This window comes from Rattus norvegicus, chromosome 6 (genome assembly GCF_021556685.1).
Source record: "Rattus norvegicus strain SHRSP/BbbUtx chromosome 6, alternate assembly SHRSP_T2T, whole genome shotgun sequence".
Taxonomy (NCBI): domain Eukaryota; kingdom Metazoa; phylum Chordata; class Mammalia; order Rodentia; family Muridae; genus Rattus; species Rattus norvegicus.
The window spans coordinates 46,040,651-46,066,307 of record NC_141539.1 but is presented as its reverse complement, the minus strand read 5'-3'; the positions used below and the strand labels follow the sequence as shown (position 1 = coordinate 46,066,307).

General features: G+C 42.5%; 2 protein-coding genes across 8 annotated transcripts in view; one reads left to right on the top strand and one right to left on the bottom strand.

Annotated features, from left to right (window-relative positions):
- The first annotated feature begins 940 nt into the window (after positions 1–940).
- Slc66a3 (solute carrier family 66 member 3) lies at positions 941–12,462 on the top strand. Of its 3 annotated transcripts, NM_001034952.1 has the most exon segments (7): positions 941–1,254; positions 3,440–3,522; positions 3,594–3,663; positions 5,621–5,678; positions 7,985–8,105; positions 9,260–9,301; positions 11,247–12,462. In NM_001034952.1, coding segments are annotated over 7 exon segments (609 nt in total). In that variant the 5' UTR covers positions 941–1,111; the 3' UTR covers positions 11,339–12,462.
- Positions 12,463–13,229: 767 nt separating this feature from the next.
- The window catches only part of Rock2 (Rho-associated coiled-coil containing protein kinase 2), a 94,399-nt gene continuing 81,971 nt past the window's right edge, over positions 13,230–25,657 (bottom strand). For 3 of the 5 annotated variants that reach the window (XM_087552329.1, XM_087552330.1, XM_087552332.1), the window contains 7 exons: positions 25,046–25,116; positions 24,402–24,490; positions 23,865–23,943; positions 22,118–22,379; positions 21,818–22,031; positions 18,369–18,468; positions 13,244–16,430 (listed from right to left, as the gene is read on the bottom strand). In XM_087552329.1, the coding sequence (XP_087408455.1) occupies positions 18,381–18,468; positions 21,818–22,031; positions 22,118–22,379; positions 23,865–23,943; positions 24,402–24,490; positions 25,046–25,116 (803 nt within the window). In that variant the 3' untranslated portion in view covers positions 13,244–16,430; positions 18,369–18,380. 5 annotated transcript variants of the gene reach the window in all.

Here is a 25,657-nt window from a genome sequence, read left to right as displayed (position 1 = left end):
AGAGAGTTCTCAGAGGGTACGACGGAAGAAGTTTATAATCCCAGCATTTGCCAAAAGACGGTGGGGAAATCAGTAGTTCAAAGCCAACGTGGGTCACGTGACCGTGTCTCAAACCACACAGTAAATGGCCTGGTGCAGTGACACACACTTGAAATCTTAGCGCTTGGGAAGCGGGGAATGGGGGGGGGATCCGAAGTTGAAGGCCTGCTTAGGCTTCACACACACACACACACTCACAGAGAGAGAGAGAGAGAGAGAGAGAGAGAGAGAGAGAGACTGAGACTTAGTTCAAGGCCAGTCTGCGTTTGCGTTTTCATGAGACCATGTCTCAAAAAAAAAAAAAAAAACCAAAAAACAAAACAAAACAAAACAAAAAAAAAAAAAAAAAACAGGAAAACGTGTGCCTCCGGGAATAGGGAGCAAACTCACTGAGATTAGCCTCCCACAAGTAGAAAGCTAGTGCCTTGTGGCTGGGTTTCAGAGGACTCACCCAGTCCTCAGGCTTTTCCAGGCCCGTAAGACTGGAAGGATGCTGACGAGGTTAGATCAAGGGCTTTGAAAGTTTTAATCTCTAGAGAAAAAAGATAACTTGTAGAGAGTGGAAAACCTCAACAGAATGTCTCAGGGGTAAGGCCCTGGGCCCACCCAACCCCCGAGGAGGCTAGTCTGCTTGGCGTTTCCATTCCGCTAAGAGGAGCACCCTTGGGTGGAACCCGGAAAATGAATCAGCAATTGGCAGTGTCTGGCAGGGCAGGGCAGAACCACCGCCCTGGGTGCCCGGAGGACCGGGAGCGGAGCAGACCCAGGGCAGTGCACACCCAGAGCAGAGCAGACGCCCGGCAGGGAGCATCACGAGCCAAGCCGACTCCCGGCGCGCCCGGAGCGGAGCAGACTCGGGGCGGGGCGCACGGGAGCGGAACTGGCAAGGGGTAGGGAGCATCCTAAGCAGAGCAAACTCCCGGCGGAGCGCACTCGCAGTACAGCAGCTCGGGGCGTGGTCGAGGCGGGGCCTGGCCGGCGGGAAGGCGGAAGGACTCTTTGGATTTTGAGCCTCAGGTTCTAACCTATAAGATCCCGAAGCCCCCTGGCCTAGCACGCCCGTGACTGCAGAATGGAGGCCGGGCTGCTATGGTTCTGCAACTGGAGCACGCTGGGCGTGTGCGCCGCACTCAAACTGCCGCAGATCTACGCGCAGCTGGCGGCGCGCAGCGCACGAGGGATCAGCCTCCCTAGTTTACTTTTGGAGCTGGCCGGGTAAGGTCCCAGGAGGCCTGCAAGGAATTGGGAGTCCGGGAAACCAAGGGTTAATTTGGGGGGCTCGGGGCTAGGAGGTACTTAACTGGGCGCTCCCACCCACCTCCCCTGCTTCTTCCCAAATTCCAGGATTTGCCTGAGCACGCCCATTTTATAGATTCAGAAAAGAAAAGCCTCTCTCTCTCTCTCTCTCTCTCTCTCTCTCTCTCTCTCTCTCTCTCTCTCTCTCTCTCTCTCTCTGACTTACACCAACACTAAAGTATCTCTCAAAGTGTTATCCAGATACTTAACATATTTCCAGATGTTAAAAACAATTATTTGACAGATGTGATTTGCCGCGAGCAAAACCATTTGCACCTTCAGTCTCTTGCCATCCCTAACCTCACCCAGCACCATCCACATTTTTTTCCTGCCTTGAGTCTCCTAAGTGTTAGGCTATTTGAGTTACAAGATTTGGTGATTCCATGTGGGAAGGAAAAGGAGAACTTGAAAATTGTGTTGGAGTCCAACACGTAGGGATGGGCTGAGACTGCTGCAGGAGTTCTCGGTAACCTTGACTAAGTAGTTAAGAGTAAGGGGCAAAGTTGTAAAACCCTGGTTGGGAAAAACAAACGGCAAACACGTTCCTAAGTCCCACGATCTTGCACCAGCCTCTTGCACCAAACTTCACGGTTTGACACCAGTCGCACCCCGCAGTCTTGTGTTCATTCAGTGGGACACGCCTATCTGATAGAATTGGGGAGGGGGTGCGGTGCTTCAAAGTGTACCTTTCCAGGGACGCTTGATGCTAGGCGGGGCTCTGATCCATTGGCTCCATAGAACGAGAGTATGTGTATTTCAGAGAAGGGAGAGACTGTCAGGGTAAGAGGTAAGGCAAAAGGCAGAATGAAGGATGCAAAATGGCTGGGGCAGAGGATGCGGAAGTCAGGAGAGCTATTTGGCCTCTGGCTTGCTAAGTTCTTCATGGACATCTGAAGCTGATTTCAGGGTGCAGGACTGAATAGAAAGCTCCAGAGCGCCAAATCCAACATCTCTTACTCTGACTGTAGCTCCCTCTTTGCTGCCTGGTTTTAAACTCAACTAGGGATGGTCTCAGATCCAACAGCCGACCCCAGTAGAAAACAGCTCTGGCCATGGAATGTTCCCCAGGATGCGGAAGGGTCTCATAGTCGGTCGTGGGTGTAGATCAAGTAGGCTCTTTCCTGGAACTCCCAAAGGCCTCCCTTCCTCCCTTCGAGGCAGTGGGCGAGCAGCTAAGACTTCTGTAATTATGTTTGGCAGGGTTAAGACCAGCTCTGTGGCCAGAAGACCAGTATGCTCCACCACTGAAATCCAATAGTTATTTATCCCTACTTCTGCCAGGAGTTTACTACAATGGCTCCTGGTGCGTGAGAACTTTCTGAAGGTCCTTCTGGGGCCCCCACACGCATTCTTTTTTTAATCCTCAAACAGCTTTAGGTTAGAGCTGTTTTAATCCAGAGGTAGGAACAATAGGAATAGGAGGGGCAACCTAGCCAGATCCTGGCGGTCTACATTCTGACTCCTCCCTTTTTTCCGTTCCCTTCCCACCTCCTCCCTGCATGGCTAGGATGGTCACTACAATTCTGCTTCCCTTCTGGGCCTTGCTTGCCTGTCTGCCTGCCCCTCACCAGCCAGATGATCTCTGAGGCATCGGGAAGAACACAGTGTGCATACTGCAGGGACTATGCCTTGGGGACATAAGCCCTCCTTAGATTTCAATCTGAGAGCTCAAACTCTAAAATCATGATTTGAGGGAATTGGATCTTGGCCAAAGTGTACTTTAATGACACCTGAGACTCCATGCCTGGTTGCACCATCCCTAGTGTCCCCCTAAAAGCATAACAGCTAAAACTAGGGCAACATCTCCTGGTGAGACTCTTACCCTTGGGTTCTTACATGGCCTTGTCTTTTTGACCCTTAGTTTCCTCAAGCGATTGCTATGATGTAGAAGGCGGTGTAGTTAACCCTGAAGGTGTTTGGCTGACCCTCAAGAACTATTGGATACGCCATATGTCTCTGGCAATATTCCCAAAGGTCTATCCTCAAGTCAATCACACTTATGATGAAGACCACATAGGCTAGTGTTGGGAAAATGTGCCAGAGTCTGGGGTCTGGAGGGTCGGGCACAGGGTGGTCTGTGAATATATGCATTTCCTGTCTGCAGGTTCCTGGTCTTTCTTCGTTATCAACATTACTATGGGAACCCACTGCTCACCTACCTGGAATACCCCATTCTCATCGTACAAGGTAACTTGTTCTCTAGCTCCCCAGCCTTCCCACCTGCTACCCTGCCCACCTCACAGAGCCTCTTCTTTCAGACATTGTCCTCCTGCTCTTCGTCTTTCATTTCAATGGGAACGTGAAGCAAGCCTTGCCGTACATGGCTGTGTATCCTTCCTGCATATGAGCTGCAGATAAGAGATGGAGGCGCTAAGGAAGGGGGCTCAGTTGTGGCATACAAGAGGCTCTGGATTCTGTCCTCAGCACCGAGAAAGAATCACAAATGCAAGTCTTGACATAGATCTTAGGTTAGTACAGTTGCTGCCAGAGATCCCCATAACAGGATGCCCCATTGCTCTCCAAGACCCAGTGGGGTGTAGACTTGCTGTTTCCCGGATGAACATGAGAAATGTGCAGCCGCCCTGTTAAGAGCAACAAGCTCCACCTGTGCTCATCTTGGGCACTCCTTCCTTCTGAGAGCATGTCCCCAGGGGATTAATAACACCAGTGTGCCTGGAACCAAGTCTCATGCAGGATGCACCTGGCAGGTGCCTCTCAGTGAGTTAAGCGTGGGCTGGATGGGTTCCACTGATCACACATTTATGCAAAACTGTAATTTAGAGGCCGAGCCTTGTCATCTGGGTGGCTGTGTTGGTTTGGAGGCTTACAGTGCAGAATGGCCAACGATCAGACTGTACCACTCAGTGGAATCTTCTTTGCAAAGGGTGAGATTTCATGTCAGCTCATTTCATATTTTGTTCACTTTTCTTGAATTTCTTACTCTTTAAAAGGCCAAGAAAGTGTTCTCATGGTAGTGGCAGTCAATTAATCCTGCTGCTCCATGACATGGCCACACACCCGTTTGACAATGACAGGCCCAAGGGATTGGGCAAGTCTTGACCAGAAACTGTCTCAATTGCTACTAGACCCCTGGTTAAGATTCCCCTCCCTCCATAGAAAGAGGGAGAGCACACTGTAATCCACTTCTGCTCTGAGGTCAGTTTCAAGGGGACATTGCCTTCATCTCCCGGTATAGCTGAGGACTCCTGATCTTTCAGTCTCCACCTCTTAAACGCTAGGATTACAGGCTTTGTGCCACTACACTTTGCATAGAGAATGCTTTAATAAGAGTTTAGCACAGCTGGATGCTGGCCATCTTGGCATAGACCATCTTTAGTGTAATCCCTTTACCTACTTAATGTGGCCATTGTTTTTAGTCACCTTTGGCTTCCTTCTGTATGCTGATATGATAGCATGTGAGAGGTGGACAAGGCGAGGAAGAAAACCCAAGGCAAAGTAGCAGGAAGTGACTAGTTCTTCCCAGCCACTGCTACTCGGACCATGCCCTCCCAATTGCTCCCCTCTCCTCAGCCCTTATAGCTTGATCTTTTTGCTCTGGTTGGGTTCCTTTGTTTCATATAGTCACTGAGCTTCCTGAGCAGGTCAGATGGAAAGTGGTTTCTCCATACCTACCATCGCACACCCCAACTAGTGTGCTTTTACAACACTTAGTGGGAAAGGAGTGACGATTCAGTAAAAAGTTCACACATAGCACTACAGTTTTGCAGAACACCTCTCCTTTGCAAGGCTGGATCTTTTTTCTAAGTGATTAATTTTGACAATGCCTTAGAGATGTCTCCATCTCTGGCAGACAGGGAAGGCTGGAGACATGGCTCTGTGGTTAAGAGCACTGGCTGCTCTTTCAAATGACCCAGGTTCACTTTCTAGCACTCACATAGCAACTCTCAACTACCTATAACTCCAATTCCAGGGGATCCAGCACTCTCACACAAACATGTAGGCAAAACACCAGCATACATAAAACAAAATGATTTATTAAAAGGAAAGAAAGCCCACTGATGAATATTCCCAATCCCAGATTACAGTGTATGAACACAGGTCTGTTTTCTTCCATAATTTTCTTCTGTTCTTTTAACTCAGAGCAGATGTTCATGTTCAACCCCTTGAATATTTCTCAAACTACACACTGTCCAGCATAACAGTCCCCCACTCTACCTTGCCTTCTGTGTCACCCTCTGTGGTCTGGCTTGTTCTGTGAAGGACAAGATGGGAGGGGTGGATGGATCTACCAGTGACACTGCTGTGTCCCTTAGCATTTGACCAGATTTGTGTCTTCTTGGTTCATCCTCAGCCTGCAGAAATGGATCATCGACTTGGCCATGGTGAGTGGTGCCATTAACAAACTGAAAAAACAGATACCTTCTCTCTGCCCCTACATCACTTCAGAGCAGTGGTTCTCACAGGGAACCATGGAGTTGGCTTGACCTAGCAGCCTTTAGAGGCATGCATCATAGGTTTTTCGGGTTAGAGTCCATGGCTTCAGGACATCATATGCCTTCTAGTTCCTGAGACCAGCACCCTCCCTTGGGCAGTGAAAGCATTCAGGATGATTTGTTTCTCTCTATGACCCCTTAGTAGTCAAGGAAGCATGGAAACTTGAGAAGACAATTGATCTTGGACATTAATCTCTCATCAATCTTGTTTATCCTATATAGTTTGCAAATGTCATTGTATCCTGGCAACTACAACTGTACTGATTCTGGCAAATGCAATATATTGTTTCTGATAGAGGTATAAAAAGTCTGATTGCTCTCAATAAAATGGCCATAACTTCCTTCAAGTTTTGCTGTGGCCCCTCCAACTGGCCTGGTCTCATTAAAGCCATTATCAGGTGACCTTGGCCAGTAAGTAAACGAGGGTGCTTACAGTTCTCAACCTGAGATGCGATGCGTGCATGATGATGATATGGGGATGTATGTAGACATTTGCAGAAGTCATCTCCTTCTACCTTGTGGATTTCAGGGAGTGAACTTAGGTCATCAGGCCCACAGCAATCTTCCCCACCCACTGAGCCATCTTGCCATCCTGGCAGCTTAATTTTTAAAGGATTAACTTTCCCATTTCCCCTGCTCTGACTTCTCCTTCAGTCCCTGTACAAGCATTTACTGTGTGCCTGCTCCCTGGAAGAATTGGGGACTGGTACTTTACATGGCCACGTGCAGTTTATTCTCTTTCTGCTTCTTCCCAGTCCCTTGCCTGCACTGGACTGTTTTTTGAGAAAACATAATGCTATCCCTTGAGTGTGTGTTGGCACTACCAAGGTTCTCTTACGGCCCATTTGCATATGCCCCTTGATCTCAAAGTTGGCTTTGTCATGACAAGTAAACACTCAAAAGTAGCTTGTCCATTTGGACATGGCCACATTGTAACCCACTTTGGGTGTCTCTTTCTTTTTGGACCCTAACCACCACACTGATCTGGCCTGGCCCTCTTCCCTTGCTGTATTCACTACCCCAATTTCTCAAGAGCCTTCTCCCCCACAGGCTTCCCTTTCTTAAAGGCACCTGTGCCCAGTTCCCAGTGTAACTTTTGTCTGTTTAGGCTTGGCAGTGGCACTGCCCCATCATCTGCCCAAACACCCCCCCAACACTCCCCGCTCCATGGTTCTTCCCTGTCTCACCTTCAGGGACCTATGGAAGCCAGCCATATAGGTGATATTGTCCCAGCAGGAAGCAAAGCAGGTACTATCCTCCAGAGCCTGTCAAAGGCCCTGGGACTGCCATTCATATGAAAGCCAATCCCAGCCCACTTTGCACACACCATCCTCAAACTTTCACTATAGATCAAGGTTTCTACTATTCCCTTGGTTCTCTGGCCTGCCTGGCTTTCAAACACATCACTTTCTGTGGCCCTTCCTAATCTATTCTGCTTCATTTCCCTGACTTCTTGAATGTTGCTCCTGCCATGCTGCTCAGTCTGGGTGACTGCAGTGGCCTTCCTCTGGACAGTCTGAGCCTAGATGCTGCAGTGGAGATGGGGCCTGATGGGTTGATAGCCAATTTGCAAGGCTTTCTTTTCTGAGAGGTAACAGGAGACAGGGCACTTGGGATGGGAAAGAGACACAAGGCTCCTGTGGCTAGTTTGCAAGTTGGTCAGTTAAATGCTATCCCAGGATATACCACCTCTATTCTCAGGAGAGTAGGGGACAGACGAGTCTGCAGTCAGGTCTGTGGTCCTTCTGTTAGCTCTGGCCAATTCATTCCCTACCACAGAGGTAGCCAAGAATCATTCTTCACCAAACTGAGGTTTCAAACCTTAGCAGGTTAGAGATGGCAGACTTGAAAATCTGGCTTAGAAAGCACTGTATCTGGGCTGATGACTCAGTGGTTAAAGGTGCTTACTGCCAAGCCTGACAACCTGAGTTCAATCCCCAGGATCACGTGGTGGGAGGAAAACTGGCCCCCATGAGTTGTGTCCCCTCTCTAGAGAATAACAAGTAAAAATAATTGATAAAAAATAAGCAAAGCGGGTTGGGGATCTAGCTCAGTGGTAGAGTGCTTGCCTAGCAAGCACAAGGCCCTGGGTTCGGTCCCCAGCTCCGAAAAAAAGAAAAGAAAAAAAAAATAAGCAAAGCACTATACCCAGTCATCTTTTTAGGTTCCTAACTCTCTCATTTTATCCACAATAGAACTTATGCACAGTCATTAGTGCAGCCAGTAAGTTTGCCCAGCTCCAGTATTTGTGGAAGGCACAAGATTCGGGAGCTGTGAGTGCACTGACATGGGGCCTCTCCGCCTACACCTGTGCAAGTAAGATAACCACTCTCTAGGGACTGGGTTTCATCAATGTCAGTATCTTTCTGGTATTAACTGACTGAGGTCTTTTTTCACACTAATATTTTTGATATTAACTATTCAACAGAACCTGCTAAGGGTACCTTTGTGTACAAGGGGGTGTAGTGCAGACTACAGCTGAGTACTGGCTTCAACTGTTACCCAGAGTCCTGTTCACTACAGAGGGTTGTTAATGGAGAAAGGAACTGAACAACAACAACAAAACCCACAAAACACTGGTTAGACAGGAAGAGCTTGTTTGCTCTAAGCCTTAGTTGTCTTACTATGAAAAATGAGGTGGAGTTTAATGCTTAAAAGAACTTTTGCCAAGCATGGTAGTGCATACCTTTAATCACAGTACTCAGGAAGCAGAGGCAGGTGGGTCTCCAGGAGTTCAAGACCAGCCAGTGGTACAGTAAGGCCCTATCTCAAAACATATAGTTTTTAAAACATTTAAAAATTTTTACGTATATTGGTGTTTTGCCTAAATTTATGTATGTGCACCACATACATACCTGATGCCCTCTCGGGCCACAAGAGGGAGTCAGATTCTCTGGGACTAGGGTTATATACCCCTATGTGGGTGCTGGGAATTGAACTCAGGTTCTCTGGAAAAGTCAGTACTTTTAACCAATGAGCCATCTCTCCAATCTATCTACCTATATCTTCGTAATATGTGTGCATGCACATGTGTGTACACACACACACACACACATACATACATACATACATGCATACATACACACAAAGACAGACAGACAGACAGACAGACACACACACACACACACGAAGCCTTCTTCAGCTAAAGTGCCTGGGAGCTCAATATGCAAATCAGACTTTTAAGGGTTTTTTTCTTTTCTTAGGGTGGGCATATGGAGATATTGGAACTCTTCCTGGCAGTGCTGAGCTGTTACAAATCACCTCTGCTTTTGTGAGCAGCTTCTTCAGGACTGGGTCAGGGTGCACAGCATGTCATTAGATGGTTACACAATTCAGTATTAATAAGGGTCCCATCAATGTCATTAAAGAAGTTAATACTGTTATAGTAAAACAGAAAGGCATGAACTAAATAGAAATATCAAAATGTGTGAGAATCAAGTTATTTATTTGCTGTGAATTTTCTTTTACAGCAAGAATAATAACAACTTTAATGACCACTAATGACCTGACAAGTAAGTAAAAACCCGACTTCCTATATGCATTTTTTGGTGAGACTTAGGTCTCCACATGGGATCCACCATAAGGCTTAACAGATTCATTTGGCTGAATTGGGCTACAGATTCCAAAGACAAAATAACACACATGTAGCCACCGTACATCAGTGGTGGGTGTCTCCAGTAAGCACCTGCTCCTTGCAGTCCTCGGGGAGGAACATATCCAAGGGAGTCAATTCTCATCCTGGAGTTTCTACCTCAACAAGGAAGTTGGACAGGAGTCCATCCCACAATTAGCTGATGAACTGTGCTGTGAAATGGGTTTTCAGAGCAGGGCACAGATATGGTGGCATGCACTTTGTAGTCCCATACGCTTAAGGTGCTGAGGCAAAAGAGCCAGGCCAGCTAATCTCTCGACCAAAAATGAGAGACGCCGGAGACAGAGCAGTGGGGGAGCTGGGAGCAGAGTCTGCAGAGGAGCAAGGTCTTAAAGGCTAAGTAAGAGGAGTAACACCAAACACAACCAGCACTGGCCATACCAAGTAGTTCAGGACACCGGGAGCAGGGAGCTGGGAGACGGAGGGAGAGGAGGGAAGGTTGGCAGGAACCAGAGAGGCAAGAATAAGACATGCCTTGAGCAGAAAGACACCTCTAACTGCTTTAAATCAGTGAGCACACACATCCAAGGAAACTAAGAAAATACTCTGGCTGGAACTAATTAACCCCTTAGCTAACCTCAACACCATCTTTGGAAAGTGAAAAGATAGAAACCTATCCAGTAAGTGGTAAATTTCCTCAGCACTAGACCTTTTGTTGAGAAAGCAAGCTTTAGAAGAGTGAAGCTTTAGAACAGTTTGGGGGGTTGTACTTTTGTAAGCTCTGACTTTAGTGACAGGATCGAACAGGAGATAGGCCTTGTTGTTCTGTGGGACTTGAGTTCACAGGAGAGAAAGGACATAATTAAACAGCAAAGAACCTACACATAAAAGCCTATATTTAAAAGACCAAGAATGCTCCCACTGTTTGTTGTCTGTTTCTCATCTGTCACCACTGTTCCCGAGGGACTAGCTTTTAAAAACAGTGTGGCCAGTTGGGTATGGTGGTGCACACCTGCAGTCCCAACGCTGGGGAGGCAGAGGCAGGCTGGTTTCTGTAAGTTCAGGGCAAACCTGGTTACATAAAAGTTCCAAGACACAAAGAAACACCCACACCCACACCCACACCCAAAATGTACTACTGCGCCTTACGTATGTAGCATGTTTGGTAAAATAGCTTGTCTTACACGTAGGGAGCTCTGGATTCAATCATCTATGTGTCTAAAATTTTAATCCCAGCATTTGGGATGCAGACGCAGGAGAATCAGGAGTTTAAAGCCATCCTCAGCTACAGAGTTTGAGTCAATGAGTCCTGACATAAAACAAACACAGATTTCATGTCGGAAAGGGCAAGTTAGGCCACTGTTCTTATGATCTATCAGTCCCATTTTTAAGTAGGTACTTTATTATACAACATGTACTAACACTGGGCTGATTTCTCAGACGTTGTCTCATGAGATGCAATCTTTGCTGTGCTGCCCAGGTTGGCTTTTCACTCAGGCCTCAAGCAGTCCTCCTCCCTCAGCCTCCCTCATAGATCCATGAGCAGGGCCCACCACTTTATTAGAATGGTCTTCATAGAATGCAGCATTTTGAGACAGCTGTGTCCTCAAGATGTAAGCAAAGGGGTCTCAGTTGCATTTCTTGGCCAGAGCCTATTACTTCAATGTAACACTAAGGATGTATGGCTGAGTGCCCAGGTGGTCATTTCTACAGGGAAGTCCTTTTCCTAGATATGTCTGGAACCAATGTTCTCATGATCTCATTGTTTTGTCTGGGGTTGGGGTAAAACTTTACATAGGCTCCTAATTAAAGCAGTATACTGTCCAGTTTTTTTAATGTCAGAACTTTCTTTTCATTTATTTCAGTTCTTCTACGTTTTGTGATCATGTTGGCTTTAAATATATGGGTAACAGCAACGGTACTTCACTACCGGAAGTCTGTCACCAAAGCTGAATGATGGATGTATTCTTTCTACACACAGTGGACTTCAAATGACCAAATCAGAGGATGCACCACTGCTTTTCATTGCTACCTTTAAAATTGTTTCCTAGTCAACCATTTCAGAGACTTTAGACCAGGTTTGTTAAAGCACTTGGCTGAATATGGAAGTACAAACCTATAATCCCAGCACTGGGGAGTCTGTGGTAGTATGGGCTACACAGCAAACTCAGACACAGAAGTCAAGGAAGGAGGGAAAGAGACACTTGTTTTAAAAAGGCCAACTTCCTTCCCCTACCCTCCTAGGTTGTGGGAGGGTTTAGATTGGGTTGTGTGTAGTTTTGCCCCTCCCTTCCCCACAAGATAGTCTCGCTACATAGCCCAAGCTATCCTCCAACCTGTGACCCTCCATTGAGTACTGGGAATGCTTGACTAGAGTGAGCCACCACACCTGGCTTTGACAATTCAAATGATGGAACCTGCCCAAGAAACCACCTTCACCCTTAAAATCACGGTTAAGTTCTCTGAAGAGCCAGCTACATCTACACTGTGGCTTTCAGAATATTAAGCAGCCTTCCCACAAGGAGTGGGGTCTGCTCAGTCAGAAGTGGAACTGTTCACACCTGCGCAGTTTAACTCTAGGGCTTGGCCTTGTTATGTCATAATGCAGTATAACATCCTCTCAATCCAAGCAGGGCTATCAAAGTGTGCACAGGTGTATACTAAGCAGTTCTCCAACACAGTGTGCCTTAGGGAGTTCCTAAATAGAGCCCTATCTGTTTAGATCAGAAAGCCTCAGCAGTCTCTCTATTTAAGCACAATGCCACCATTTTTTAAAGGGCTACATCTCAATTCCTATTGCTAGAACTTAGTTTTAGCTACTGGAAGGTATATATACAGTAAAGAGTATTGCGAAGTCCTACCCAATTCTTAGGGATTTTGTTCATACTAAAGTAAGACTATCCTACATTGTTGTCTGCAGAACTTCCTCTGATATTTTATAAATCCAATCTTTAAAAGCTTAGTTTCTTCTTCTATGTGAATGTCATTATTCTGGTATACTGCAAGAAAGTAAACGATGTTTGCTGGAAAATGTTTAGTTTTCCATATTTAATAAACTTTAATTTGTTGAACTCCACAGAATCTTAAGTTGTCATTAATTTTCAGTTAGGTAGGTATAACTTATTAGCAACCCAGCAAACCTGGACCCGGAGGAGAGAAATACTACATCTAGACATAAATCATTCTATGGCTATTTCAACCAGTGGCAGAAAACAAAGCCCAAGTTCATCTTTTCTCACAGATACTGACAATCAGCCCATTAACCTGTTAATTAATTTAATATAAACTGTAGTCTTTACTCCAACAAGTGATATATTCAATCAGGGCCTTTTATCACTACTTCAAGCAATTCCTTTAAATAAAAACAAAAAACAAAACAAACAAGCCTTCCCCATTAGTTGCCCAAGCTGGGCTCAGATTCATCTTTCTGCCCTCATTTCTTCAGTGTGTTTTTCCAGCATGCATCTGCACCACTGGCCATTTCCCCACTTTTGGAAGGAACTTCTAAGTTACTGTAGCTATCTAACAGGCACTGTCATTGTATTTCAAACCAACAGGTAGATAGAATCTCCAATTTACAGAATACCCAACCCCAGAACCAAAAGGCAGCCATAGATTACCGGTAAGGCACCTATTCTCAGAGAGAAAGGCACTCTGTGTCCCCTCCCCTCCCCACCTGGAACCAGATGCTTAAGCCTGCATACTCACAGTGAGTCGGAGGCGGACTCTAGAGCTAACCTGTCCAGGAACTAGGGCAGAAGTGATTTTACTATGCTGATGTCACCCCATCTACTGTTAGCATACCTTTTAAGGAGACAGGTTAAGAAGCTGCAGCACTTCACAACTACTTCACAGGAAAAGATTGCTTACATCTTAGTTTCTTTTATTTATTTTTTAAACAAAAAGCAGGCATAAAAATACAATTACATTACTACAAAGATGCAACAAAATAAAAAATAAATCAAGAGGGGATGATTTTTGTGTTGGGGAAAGGAGCTGGTTCAAGATGACTCTCTAAATCATGCAGTTTATAACTTATTACAGTTTCAAACAAAAGTCACCACAGGGAAGGGAACAAGGCGAGGTCCCGGGGAACAACACTCAGCACTGTCACACAGTGCTTGTCAAAGTGCTTTAATATTGGCTGTGGCACCTCCACGAGCCAGGGGAGCTGAAGTCATCTTCAGACAGAAAAAGAGAATCAGTAGCAGTCAAGGGCCTGAGAAGCTCGGAAGCTACTTGCTTTCCCTGGGGTCAACATGCTGCTTAAAGCATCTCTACAAGGTTAACTAGAGTCTGAGTCTCTTACTTCACCCTGCAATCCACCAGCCTGATAGCAGCAGTATGACCTTTTCAGTTGGTTTGGCAGCCTCGAGCATGTCTTACTAGGATCTACACATGAACTAAGGGAAGCCCCTCTAGGGCCATGGCCTCTCAAAGGCTGGCCACAAAGAGCAGCCTTCCCTTGGGATCACAGATTTTTTTTTTTAAATCTTGCTTTTAGATGTTATTGAAAATTAATGCTTAAAATTAATTTTCCATTAATTTTCAACAGTAATACTGGTACTTAAGTTTCTTTTCCTTCTGTCTTTTTTATTTCACAAAGCAAAAGAATAGCATCCAACCAAGGAAACCCAGCATCCCCTGTCTTTTAGGTCCCAAGTGCAAGTATTTACAGCTCTGGGGGACTAAACAAAGGAAGCAGTATTTGTGCTGGTACGCATTTATCTTGAAGGATTGGAGGCCTCAAGAAAAATGGAACTGGCAAAATTAGGTTGCTCTTGTAATGATTGTTGGGTTGGGGAAAAAATGGCAGGTACATGCACCGACGTGCATGCAAATGAGAGCAGGAAAGCAAATGCTTCTCTATGGTCATGTGGTTTTTACTTGGAATTCTGAAAGCTGGACAAATGACCTTATAAATCCCTATTAAACCATATATGAAGACGCTCCATGGAGAGATTTTTTTCACCCCTCAGAATGTTTTATTCCCCTGAATCCTTCACATTAATTGCCTTGTACAGTCGTATCACACCATGATTCTCCAAACTCTTATACATATATACACGAACAGCATCCAAAATTAAAACTTTTGCCTTTTTTACTCAAATACTTCAATTATTCATGTGTAAACTTGACATTATGTCACCTTAATAAAGTTTATTAAAAATATATATATATACTCTCCAACTCAGAATAGGATAGAACCTCCCATAGTAACAAAATCTTTATATAAAATATTAATTCAGTCTCCTTTTAAACAACTCTAATGAATGGAAATAGTTCTTCTATATAAATTTTATATATTTTCATTTTTAAACCTGAAGGAAGGAAGGAGGGAGGGGAAGGGAGGAAGCAAGTTGTGTTCCAAACCAGAGTTCAGCTGCCTCCAGGGAAATGGCATGCACATGTAATCAGACAGCATGAGAGATGCAAACTGTGCCATCTGAAGATCACAGAATTGGATTTAGTATATCAGTGGGCAACAGCCACTATGTCTACAACAGCATCTATAAGGAGGATCGAACTTTTTACAGCATCTCTACAGTGACCCCAGAAGAAAACAATCAAAAATGTCTACTGGCTTCACTAATATCAGGCAAACATGTCAATATCACATTGAACACTGCGTATGTACAGAGCCTGATGCTGCCCACTGCTGCACTCTGCTGTGGAGTCAAGCACACTTACCTGGGCCAGCAGCATGGCAGGGTAGGTTCCACCTGTTCTCTAGCCTCAGCAGCATTTAACAGTGAAAATCAAATTAAGTACTTCTGAGGCTGCTTCTTTCCAGATATCAAAGCTGAAATACTGCTATACACAGGTGTTTGCTTTAAAATCACATTTAAATATTTAAAATATATCTACACAGAACATGTTAGTTTTCTTTATATTTGAGACAATTTTTGAATCTTGAATGAAAATGTGAAAAAAATTGTCTTTATCATAAATAAAAACACATCTAGGGTAACCAGCAAGTTCAAAGCACAGGAAATATTCCATAGTCACAGACTAGCTGAAGTCTGCGAAAAAAGGGATTAAAAAATAACAGATGTACATCACACACATTAGTTTCAATATGATCCATTATTGTTTCTATGAGCAAGTACATTAAAAACCGTCATACATCAAATAGTCTGACACTGACATAAGTATTACACGTAAAATAGTGCACTTCTTTCCCCATAAAGCAAGCTGCATCCTATGAGCTGGTAAACACTGTTCTTTCTTTAGTTAAATATAGAAAAGGGCTGAGATTTGGAGGGAGAAAAAATTAAATTAAGGCATTCAAAATGGGTAAAGTTGCCTATCTTAAGCATTAGAAAACTGGAATAATTAACTTCAAATTTCTTGTTACAGTTATTGTTTACACAAACATGCAGCTCCTTATCAGGTACATGAGTGAAGGATATAAACTCCAACATCATGGCTTTATACAAGTGCATAGTTGCAACTGAAATAATGATATCTGATTAACGTGTATAAAAAAATAAAACGGTAAGTTAAAAAAATCTTGCAGTATTACAGTACAATGTGTTTATGTGTATGTGTGTATGTGTATATATATATGAGGCTCAACTCATATGTATATACATACCATACATGAACACAACATCATGGTCACTTCTTAAAGATGCAGTCAGCATCACTGTAGTGGGATTCACTCCCAAATTCTTCTGACTAATATGCTGGTGAAACCCTCTGTTGAAGCTGAAATGTGATTTCTTTAAACTCTTCTCAATCCTGTGCAATGTAGTGTGACTGCCAAGAGCTTTATGAAGCAAGTCTGGGAGAATTGTAGGACACTTTTTTTACTCACCAACCATTGTTTGTTCAACTTGTTTCAAAGTAGCCCAGACAAACCTCTCCATGATTTGTAATTATTTCAGGGGGGAAGGGAGTGCAAGCATGCACGCACGCGCATGTGGTGTATGTATGTGTCTCAGTAAAATATAGCTTTTTAGTTAAGTTTTGAGAAACCATATTTCAGTCTTGTGGATGGAAGAATATGATCACCTTCAATAACTGCTTTCATAGAAGGCAGTTAGCTAGAAAAGAAGAAGAAATAATGTTAGTTGAAGAGACAGTTAAATTCCCTGAGAACATTTCACTTTTATCATTAAACTCTATTTCCTCTAAAACCCAATTCATGCATTAACAAATTCAATTCTATTACTTAGTTTTAGGTACATGCAATACATTTTTTTCTAAATAAAAAGTGGACTTTCTAAGTTCCATACTGGCCACAAACATTCCGTGCAGTTAATCAGCAATATTAGGGCTTAACAAGGTACACAACAGGGTCTTGGAGTGCTAAACTAGGTAGCTGCCCTACATAGCTGAAATAGGACTCACAGTCTGGCTTTACATACTTTAGACCTCAAGGCACCCTTTTCATGACTGTAAGATAGGAGGAAAGGGCTAGACTCTAGCCACTAGAGTACAGATCAGGGGCAGAACATTTGTCTAACAAGCCCAAGGCCCCAGATTCCATCCTCCCTATCACAAAACCAAACAAAGAAACTAAGAGGGGATTAAACATGCCATAGTATACATACGTAAGACATACACAAGCCTGGATATAGAGGCTACAGTATTACATGATGTAAGTACATGTCCTCCAACATGTTCAGTTAACACAGATTACTTATGTGTCTATTCTATATGAAGGTTTAAAGTCCTAATATTTAACTTTCATTTAATCTTGTTCCTAAGCAAACCATTTCACAATCTCCTTTTCTGTCCTCTGGCAGGGTCTCACTATCCAGCCTGAACTGGTATGGATCTCATACTTCAGCCTGCAGAGTGGAAACTACACCCTTACATGTTGCAATGCCTACTGTGTTCTTTTTTTTTTTTTAAAGATTTATTTGTTTATTATATATAAGTACACTGTAGCTGTCTTCAGACACATCAGAAGAGGGCATCGGATCCCATCACAGATGGTTGTGAGCCACCATGTGGTTGCTGGGATTTGAACTCAAGACCTCTGGAAGAGCAGCCAGTGCTCCCAACCACTGAGCCATCTCTCCAGCCCTTACTGTGTTCTTTTTGAGACAAGGTCTCATAGAGCCTAAACTGGCCTCAAATTCACTATGTAGCTGAAAAATGGTCTTGAACTTCCCATTTTTCTGCTCCCACCCACAACCCCCAAGGGCTGGGATTCCAAGTGGGCCACAGTCTGTGGCTTTACATTTCTTTAAAAGGCAGAAGTTTACACAGCATGCCACTCACATTCTTTTAGCAAGGGTAGCATTAAAGTTTCACCACATCACAAAGACAAATCAGAAAGAGCTAATTCATTGCATGTATCAGACTTTAAAAGCATTTATGGTTTTAATTCTTGCAAGTTAGAAAAAAGGAAGGAGAAAGAATGAGAGAGGAGGTGAAAACATGCTATGTTCACAAACTAGTCTGAGACCGTAAATGTTAAGTTTTAATTCTCTGAATACAGCTTGTGTGGAATAAATCAAAGTTATCAGAATATGTTTTCTTACTTCTACATGCTTAATTTCTAAGATAAAATATTTTAATTCCAATAACATTAAAAACCTACAGCCAATAAAGAATCTGAACATAGCTGGGCACTGGTGGCACTGGCCTTTAATTCCAGGACTCAAGAGGCAGAAGCAGGGGGATCTTTCTGAGTTCGAGGCCAGCCTGGTCTAGAGTGAGTTCCAGGACAGCCAGGATAACACAGAGAAACCTTGTCTCAAAAAACCCATCAAAAAAAAGGGGGGGGGGGAGGGAGGGAGGGAGAGAGGGAGAGAGGGAGGGAGAGAGAGAGAGAGAGAGAGAGAGAGAGAGAGAGAGAGAGAGAGAGAACACAAGCATCTGAACATAGCATTTTACTTTTACACTTGCTACAGAAATTCCGGTTAGAACAGAAATATTTCTGAAAACTACTTTTAAAACATATCTTATCCAAAAAAGAGAGAGAACGAAAGAAAGTCCAAGTGCAAACCACATGCACTACATGGATTTACCCATTTATTTCTTCAGAAATCAAAAACATCGTCATCATCATCATCACCATCAACATCATCAAATGACCAATCCCAGTCTTTAAATGCCAAATCAAGCAATCTGTAACAGGAGGTTGGCAAGTTTATATGCTCTATCCTTTATAGACTTCAGAACGTAGCACTGTGGCTAGAATGTGCTGTGAATGCTCTAAGTTTCCCTTCAGGAGCAGGGTGGCAACAGTTCAGACAGAAACACTGAGTGAGGAAGTTTCTCCACTGCTATGTACAGGTGTAGTCATGTTAACCAGGCACACTGCAGAAGGGTCCTCTGGAGAGAACCCAAGACAAGATTCTGTATGGGCTAAGAACATAATTTGCTCTTCCCATTCATTCCTACGGTCTAGATAAAGATGTAGCTACCCTGATTCTCAATTTGAGAAGTACAAAAGAAACTACATTATCAGCCAACAGCTGTGATTGTCTTTTGTTGTTATTTAATAAATAACACCATGGATAATAAACTCCTTTGAAAGGGAGCAACAATAGGAACACAGCTTCCTCAATTCCAGAGGAACCCCGGGTAGTTCATCAACAGCTATATTCTAATTTGGAACAAGACAAGGCCACAGGCATGTAAGTGGGACTGTCAATTTAACTTGGCTAAATGAATTGAACATAAAGTTGGAGCATGATTATGTTATCTTTTTAATAACTTATTTTTAAGTGCATTGGTATTTTGCTTACATGTATGTCTGTGTGTGGGTGTTGGATCCCCTGGAATTGGAATTGCAGACAATTGTGAGCTGCCATGTGGGTGCTGGGAATTGAACTCAAGTTCTCTGGAAGAGCTATCTCTCCACCCGCCTCCCATTTTTTTTTAATTAACAAAAAAATTAGCTAATACTCTAGCTTCTTTTCAGATTATACAGTTCTGCTTTTTTTAAAAAAGATTTATTCATTTATTATATATAAGTACACTGTAGCTGTCTTCAGATACACCAGAAGAGGGCATTGGATCTCTTTACAGATGGTTGTGAGCCACCATGTGGTTGCTGGGAATTGAACTCAGGACCTCTGGAAGAGCAGTCGGTGCTCTTAACCGCTGAGCCATCTCTCCAGCCCAGTTCTTCTGCTTTTTTAAAATTACATTTATTTATTATGTGTATGCACATATACACATGCCATGAAGGCTGTCTAAAGGTCAGAGAACAATTTGTGGTAACAATATCTCTTCTACCATCTGGTTTCGAGGAATGATAGTGCCTTACCCACTAAGATATCTTACCATCCCTGATCTGTTCTTCCCAATTAAACAAACTTTGAGGACAAAGGGAGGAGACAGAGAAGGCTCATGTTTATAAACTTCAAGCAAACAAGTCAATCCAAATTATTCTTTCAAAAGTGTTGAATATCTGGAAGACTGAGATCAGCAGTCTTTCCTGACTAAGCCTTATTTACAGATATTTTATGGAAATCTGTATTTTACCTCCTTCTGAAATCTTTGAAGTGTGTGCCAGTGTCACACACACACAAACACCAGTCCATGAGTCCATGGAGAACAGAGGTGGATGTTGGGAGTGTCTTCCTCTATTACTAGTCCTGAAACTCACCATTTTGGCTATGCTGCTTGGCTAACTAACTGCCAGGGTCGTATTTTGGTACCTAACGCTGGGGTTACAGGAAGGTACTGTCATACCCAAGTTCTACTTGGGACACAGAGGATTAAACTAAGGTGTCAGGCTTGCTCATGTGCTCTCACCCTAGCCCCACCCCATCCAAGTACTACACTCTTATAGTTAAACTACAGTCACCAGATCACTAGTTCAATATGTCAGACTTGCTAAAAACCGTTCCCTTATCTTCTTCTACTCAACTAATTCTGGTTATTTCAACCTTAAAACAAAACCCACTTTTTTTTTCTTCTCTACATTTTTTTCCACTGTCAGTAATTGATTTAAATGTTGGTAAATCATTGAAAAACTTGTATTTAAACAATCATTTTTTTTTTCTTTTAGCAAATTCTACCCATCTCTTTTTAGTTGAACTCAGGCTTCATCTCCAGCATCAAGTTATCATTTTCTACCACTGCCACTTTCTTCTCTCCCAGTCTCCGCACGGCATAACATTACAAATGTTACATGCTACATGCTAGCCTCAGCCCTTCTAGATATACTAGCCTCCAGAACTATGAATTAAATAAACCTATACTCTTTAATGTTATCCGATCTGAGGTGCAGAGTATGAGCCATGAAAGACTCTGAGAAGGTACTAAAACATCATATATGCACCAACAGTTTTACAATACTGATCAAAGAAAATAAAATTTCAAATTTTACAAATGGCCTTCGGTGTCTCTCAATTATTTTAAGGTTTTTTTAAAAAGACTGATGTGTTTATTTAATAATGTGTCTGTCTGTCTGTCTGTCTGCCTGTCTGTCTGTCTGTCTCTCTCTCTGTATTTATGTGCATGTTGAGTGCAGCTACGCAAGTGCAAATAAGGGTGTTGGATGCACTGTGGGTCTGAGGTTATAGGTAATTGTGAGCCACCTGAAGTGAGTGCTAACAACTAACCTCATCCTCTCCAGAGTAGTAGTAGTAGTAGTAGTAGTAGTAGTAGTAGTAGTAGTAGTAGGCGGCTGTAACTGCTGAACCACCTCTTTAGACTCCTTTAAAGACATTTTGGCCTCTTATAGCTCAGGCTGTCCTAAAACTCACTATGGAGACCAAGCTGGACTCAAACTGAGAGATACTCTTGCCTCTGCCAACCTGAGTGCTGGAACTAAAGGCATGTGTCACCACACCCAGCTCATTTTACCATATTTTGCTGCTAAAACACCAATTCTACCTTTGTCATTCTAAATTCTTTCCTTGAGATACTTCTTCCAGAAAGTTTCATATGAGAAGTCTGTGATCTGAGAGCAGTCAGTGCACAGTATCACTCATATACTGAAGGCCCTGTGTTAGGTAACAAGAGGTCCTGGCCTAGGTTAATGCTCCTTTCATTAGCTAACCAAACCTTCACACTCAATGAGAAACAATGTTTATAAATGCTTACCTAAAAGGGAATGGCTCTTTTGAACCCAAATACATAATGAAATGAAATCAGTACTGCCATATCTGACCTCCCACTACACTACCACTTCAACTCCAAGCAATGCCCCCATCACTCTGTATGTACACTTAAAGCTGAACTGTATTGCTCGTTAAGTCACAAACATTGTTTTGCACTTACAGATGAAGCTGCTTTTAGTTCTGCCTCTCAGATCACCTAACTAAAAGAAGTTTGCATCATGTGTGTGCACCTGACATATGACAGCCTATGCGTAATCTTAATGCCATCTTCCAAATCACTAGTTAGTCCATGTGCTGATTAAAGATGAAAACAATACGATTATAAAAAATAATAAAATACTTTTAATTTTTAAAAAGCAGCTTAAATTTTTTTTTTTTTACCATGTTTTATTTATTACCTTGGTTTGTTTGGAGCAAGCTGTCGACTGGGCCGCCGAATGGACTGGTTTTGTTGTATTTTCATTGAGGTTCTAGGGGATGATCGGGCAAAAGGGTCTGGAGCTGGAGGCTTTTTAGGTATCTTTTTCACCAACCGACTAACCCATTTCTGCTGTTCTTCCGTTGAATTTGCTAATAACAACAGATTCTTTGCCGATGATATATCATAATAAACTACAACAAGAATTACTTGAAATGAATTAATATGCTTAAAATGATGGAAGCCCAAGTAACAGCACAGCAAGAACTTCGCTACTTACCTTTGCAGGGGGCTATGATCTCTTCCTTTTTGTCCATGTGATCTTTATGACATTTAATGTGGCATCTACGGCACTCTAGAGCAGGAGGAGGTTTAAACATGTGCCACAGTGGCTTCATACAGGCCTCACAGTTGGTTGGGAAGTGATAAAGAGTAGGAATAAACTCATGTCCTTTGTGGCAAATATAATTAGATTTTTCTCCCACTGGTTCCACTGGAAATTCTGGTTCCTTTTTACTTTCTCCTTCATTGGCATACAGGATCTATGAACAAGAACACAACAAAAGTGACTGTTACACACTAAAGATTTATTTTGTTTTATGAGTATCTTCCCTGTGTGTGTGTGTGTGTGTGTGTGTGTGTGTGTGTGTGTGTGTGTGTGTGTGAGTGATATACATACCTGGTGCCCTCAGAGGTGAGAAGGCAGCAATGAATGGAATACAGTTGGTTGTTAGCCACCACATGGGTGTGGGGAACCAAACCCAAGTCCTGTTCCTAACTGCTGACTCAGCTCTCTAGGCTCCACATTGTTAGTTTTATATAGGCAAAAATTCTGATACATTATTCAACTAGAGCAAAATACGGTTGAAATTCAAACCTAAGCAGGTTACCTGGTCAAGAGTTTATGTAGCCTAGGAACACGGCTCAGTGTCAGCATGCCTACCTAGCATGCGTAAAAAGCCTGAGACATGATTTTCCATCTTAAGGGAAGACAGAGTTCGCATAAGACATGAGACAGTCACTTTGTCTCCTTACTTTTGATTTAGTATCCTTTACTTTGCTGCAGCAAAACTATCAGAATAGGTCAACAAAAGACAAATTTATACTTAATTAGGTGGGTTTTTCCTTCATTCCTCTGAGAGCAACATTTAGGGATAGAAGTATAGCTGAGTGGAAGGTCAAAGCTCTGTGTTCAGTATCCAGTGTACCTCCCTATTCAAATAAGCCAAAGTCCACTATGACAATTATAGCAATTGCTGTTTACACTTCCGAGTAATAGCAAAGTGGGGAAACTATATGCACATTTTAGATATTTGGAGAGTTGAGGGATAAAAGGGGAAAAAAAAGATATGCAAATAAATGTCCAAATGAGACCACATAAGTACTCAGAGGGGGGAAAAAAAGCTCTCCTACAGTAAATCAGATCAGGCAGTGACTTTTATAGTGTTTTCAGAGGAGTGTGTGTGTGTGTGTGTGTGTGTGTGTGTGTGTGTGTGTGTGTGTGTGTCTGTGCACAATGCCTACAGAGGTCAGAAGTGGGAACTGGAACCAATGAAGCTAGAGTTACAGGTATCTGTGAGCCACCTGGTGTGAATGTTGGTCCTCTGATGGAGCAATAAGAGCTATTAACCACCAAGCCAGCTCTCTAGGCCTTATGGTTTGAAAATAGTTTCAATGGAGACAATAAAAGGAGAAACTTGGTGTTTTAAATAAAAAGTAAAAGTGCTACAGCTTTCAATTTGTTAAGTGACTTTTCAAAATTTCCTAAGTTGAGAACAAAGTCAAAACAGAACTAAGTTCACGTTCTAAAAAACAACAACCAATCTTGTGAAAGGTGCAACAGAGCTCAGAAGCACACCATAAACCAACAAACAAGCCAGTGCTGGCCTCAGACGGAAGCAATACACTAGAAAGACCCAACTGCCCCAACCGGGGCTGAGCCAGAGGGGAGATGATACTGCGAAGAAAGGAATCTAAAACATGTCACATGAGAACGTCTAAGGGTGAAAAAACAAACACATGCTTACCTGAAATATCCTTGGAATTTCTTTAGCATCTGCTCTGTATACATCTGTCTGAGTAACAGGTCGGACATGAAATAGCTTGCTACAGAAGAGTTTTAAAGAAAGGAATAAGTAAACTATTACTCAAGGATTTTATCACATTGGTTATCTTATACTTAACAGAAGTTAAAAATCAGCTATTTATTGACTCACGTTAAAAGCTAATATGCTAGCTTGATTGTTTGGTGTTGTTTCTATTGTTGCTATGTCTCTGGCTGTCCTGGAACTCACTACTGTAGACCATGCCAGACTCAAGAGATCCACCTCTGTCTGCCCATCAATTGCTGGGATTAAATGTGTTCACCTGGTTGACTAGATTATCTTTATTGTTCTAGTAACTTTAAAGATAACTAAAGAGTCATGAAATATAATGTCTTCCCTATCACACATAAAAGGAAATCAAAGGGAAATGCAGTAGAACGAGAGCTGCACTGTGATGGCCGTGATAGACACAGTTCTACTCCTCTCACATCAAGACTTTACCCTAAGTCTGATACTTACTCTATGTCTAACACCATGTAAGGGTTAGACTGCTCTTTATCTTGTTCACTATCATAGAAAAGAATCTTCTTGCTGCTTACAATCACATACTGTTAAAAAGAAGAAAGAAACTGATGAAATCACTGTATTATATTTATTTTCTTTTATAAGAAATTCTATTCTTGTGATAAGGCCATATTCTATTAAAGTAAATAAAAAGCATTAAAGATGCTTTAGGAAAGTTTTCCTTAAAATAACAACAGATTTACTTATAGATTTTTATTTATTTTTCTGTAACAATAAAACTGAAACTGATATATTTTAAGCTTTCAGATCTACATAAAAAGTGAACCTGCATCAGCCTAGTCAAAGTGAACAAGAAACACAGTAGCACAGAAAAACGGCCCTCCCACCGTATCTAGAGCTGCTGCCCACCAGGACACAACAGCACCAAAACAACAGGCTCCTACATAATAACATCAAAGCCCATTTCAGTAACAACCCATGGAAAGTAAAAATTCTTCTACACTGATAAACACAATCTGAAAATATAAACCAGTATTGTATGACCAGAAGTGTAGGCATGGCCGTCCTACAACTCCAAGAGGAAAATGGGTAGAGTTAAATCAGAAGTCAAAGGAACCATACTTGAAAGCACTAATTACCTTCTTAACCCATCCAAACTTTTTAGTGTTGTTCCGCACAGGCAACGACAGCCATCCTTCTAATCGTGATTCTACAAGTAAGCATAACGAGTTAAGGATAAATAAACTGATTGCCCCTGACAATTAGAAATTTAGTAAAATTTTAATGCAGAAGTCATAAGCTAATCAAATCTGCACTTTAGAATTTCAATCATACAGTACCTGGGTTACTGTAATAACACATACTGAGTAGAAGCATGAACAAAATACAGGTCACATGACATCAGAAATAAATACTCAAAATACTTCACTGATTAAATTCATGCACAGGCAAAATTCACAGCACAGACAGGAGCCATTGAGCTCTTCTCACTGCAATTCTACATCAAGCCCTTTATTCTTCCTGTGGAGACCAAGCTAACTAGAGGTGTAGCACATATATACTCTCCTGTAAAAAGCACTTTAAATGAGCATGTGTTCAGAAAACAGGGGATTTTAGAATGCCTATCTTCATTATGTAAAATACAGAGCAAACATTGAAGAAGCAACAGTATAACCAAGATTTCTAAGCTCCAATCAGTAGTAAAGCTAATATCAAAATCAGTAAAGCTCTACAATGAACAAAAGCAAGTA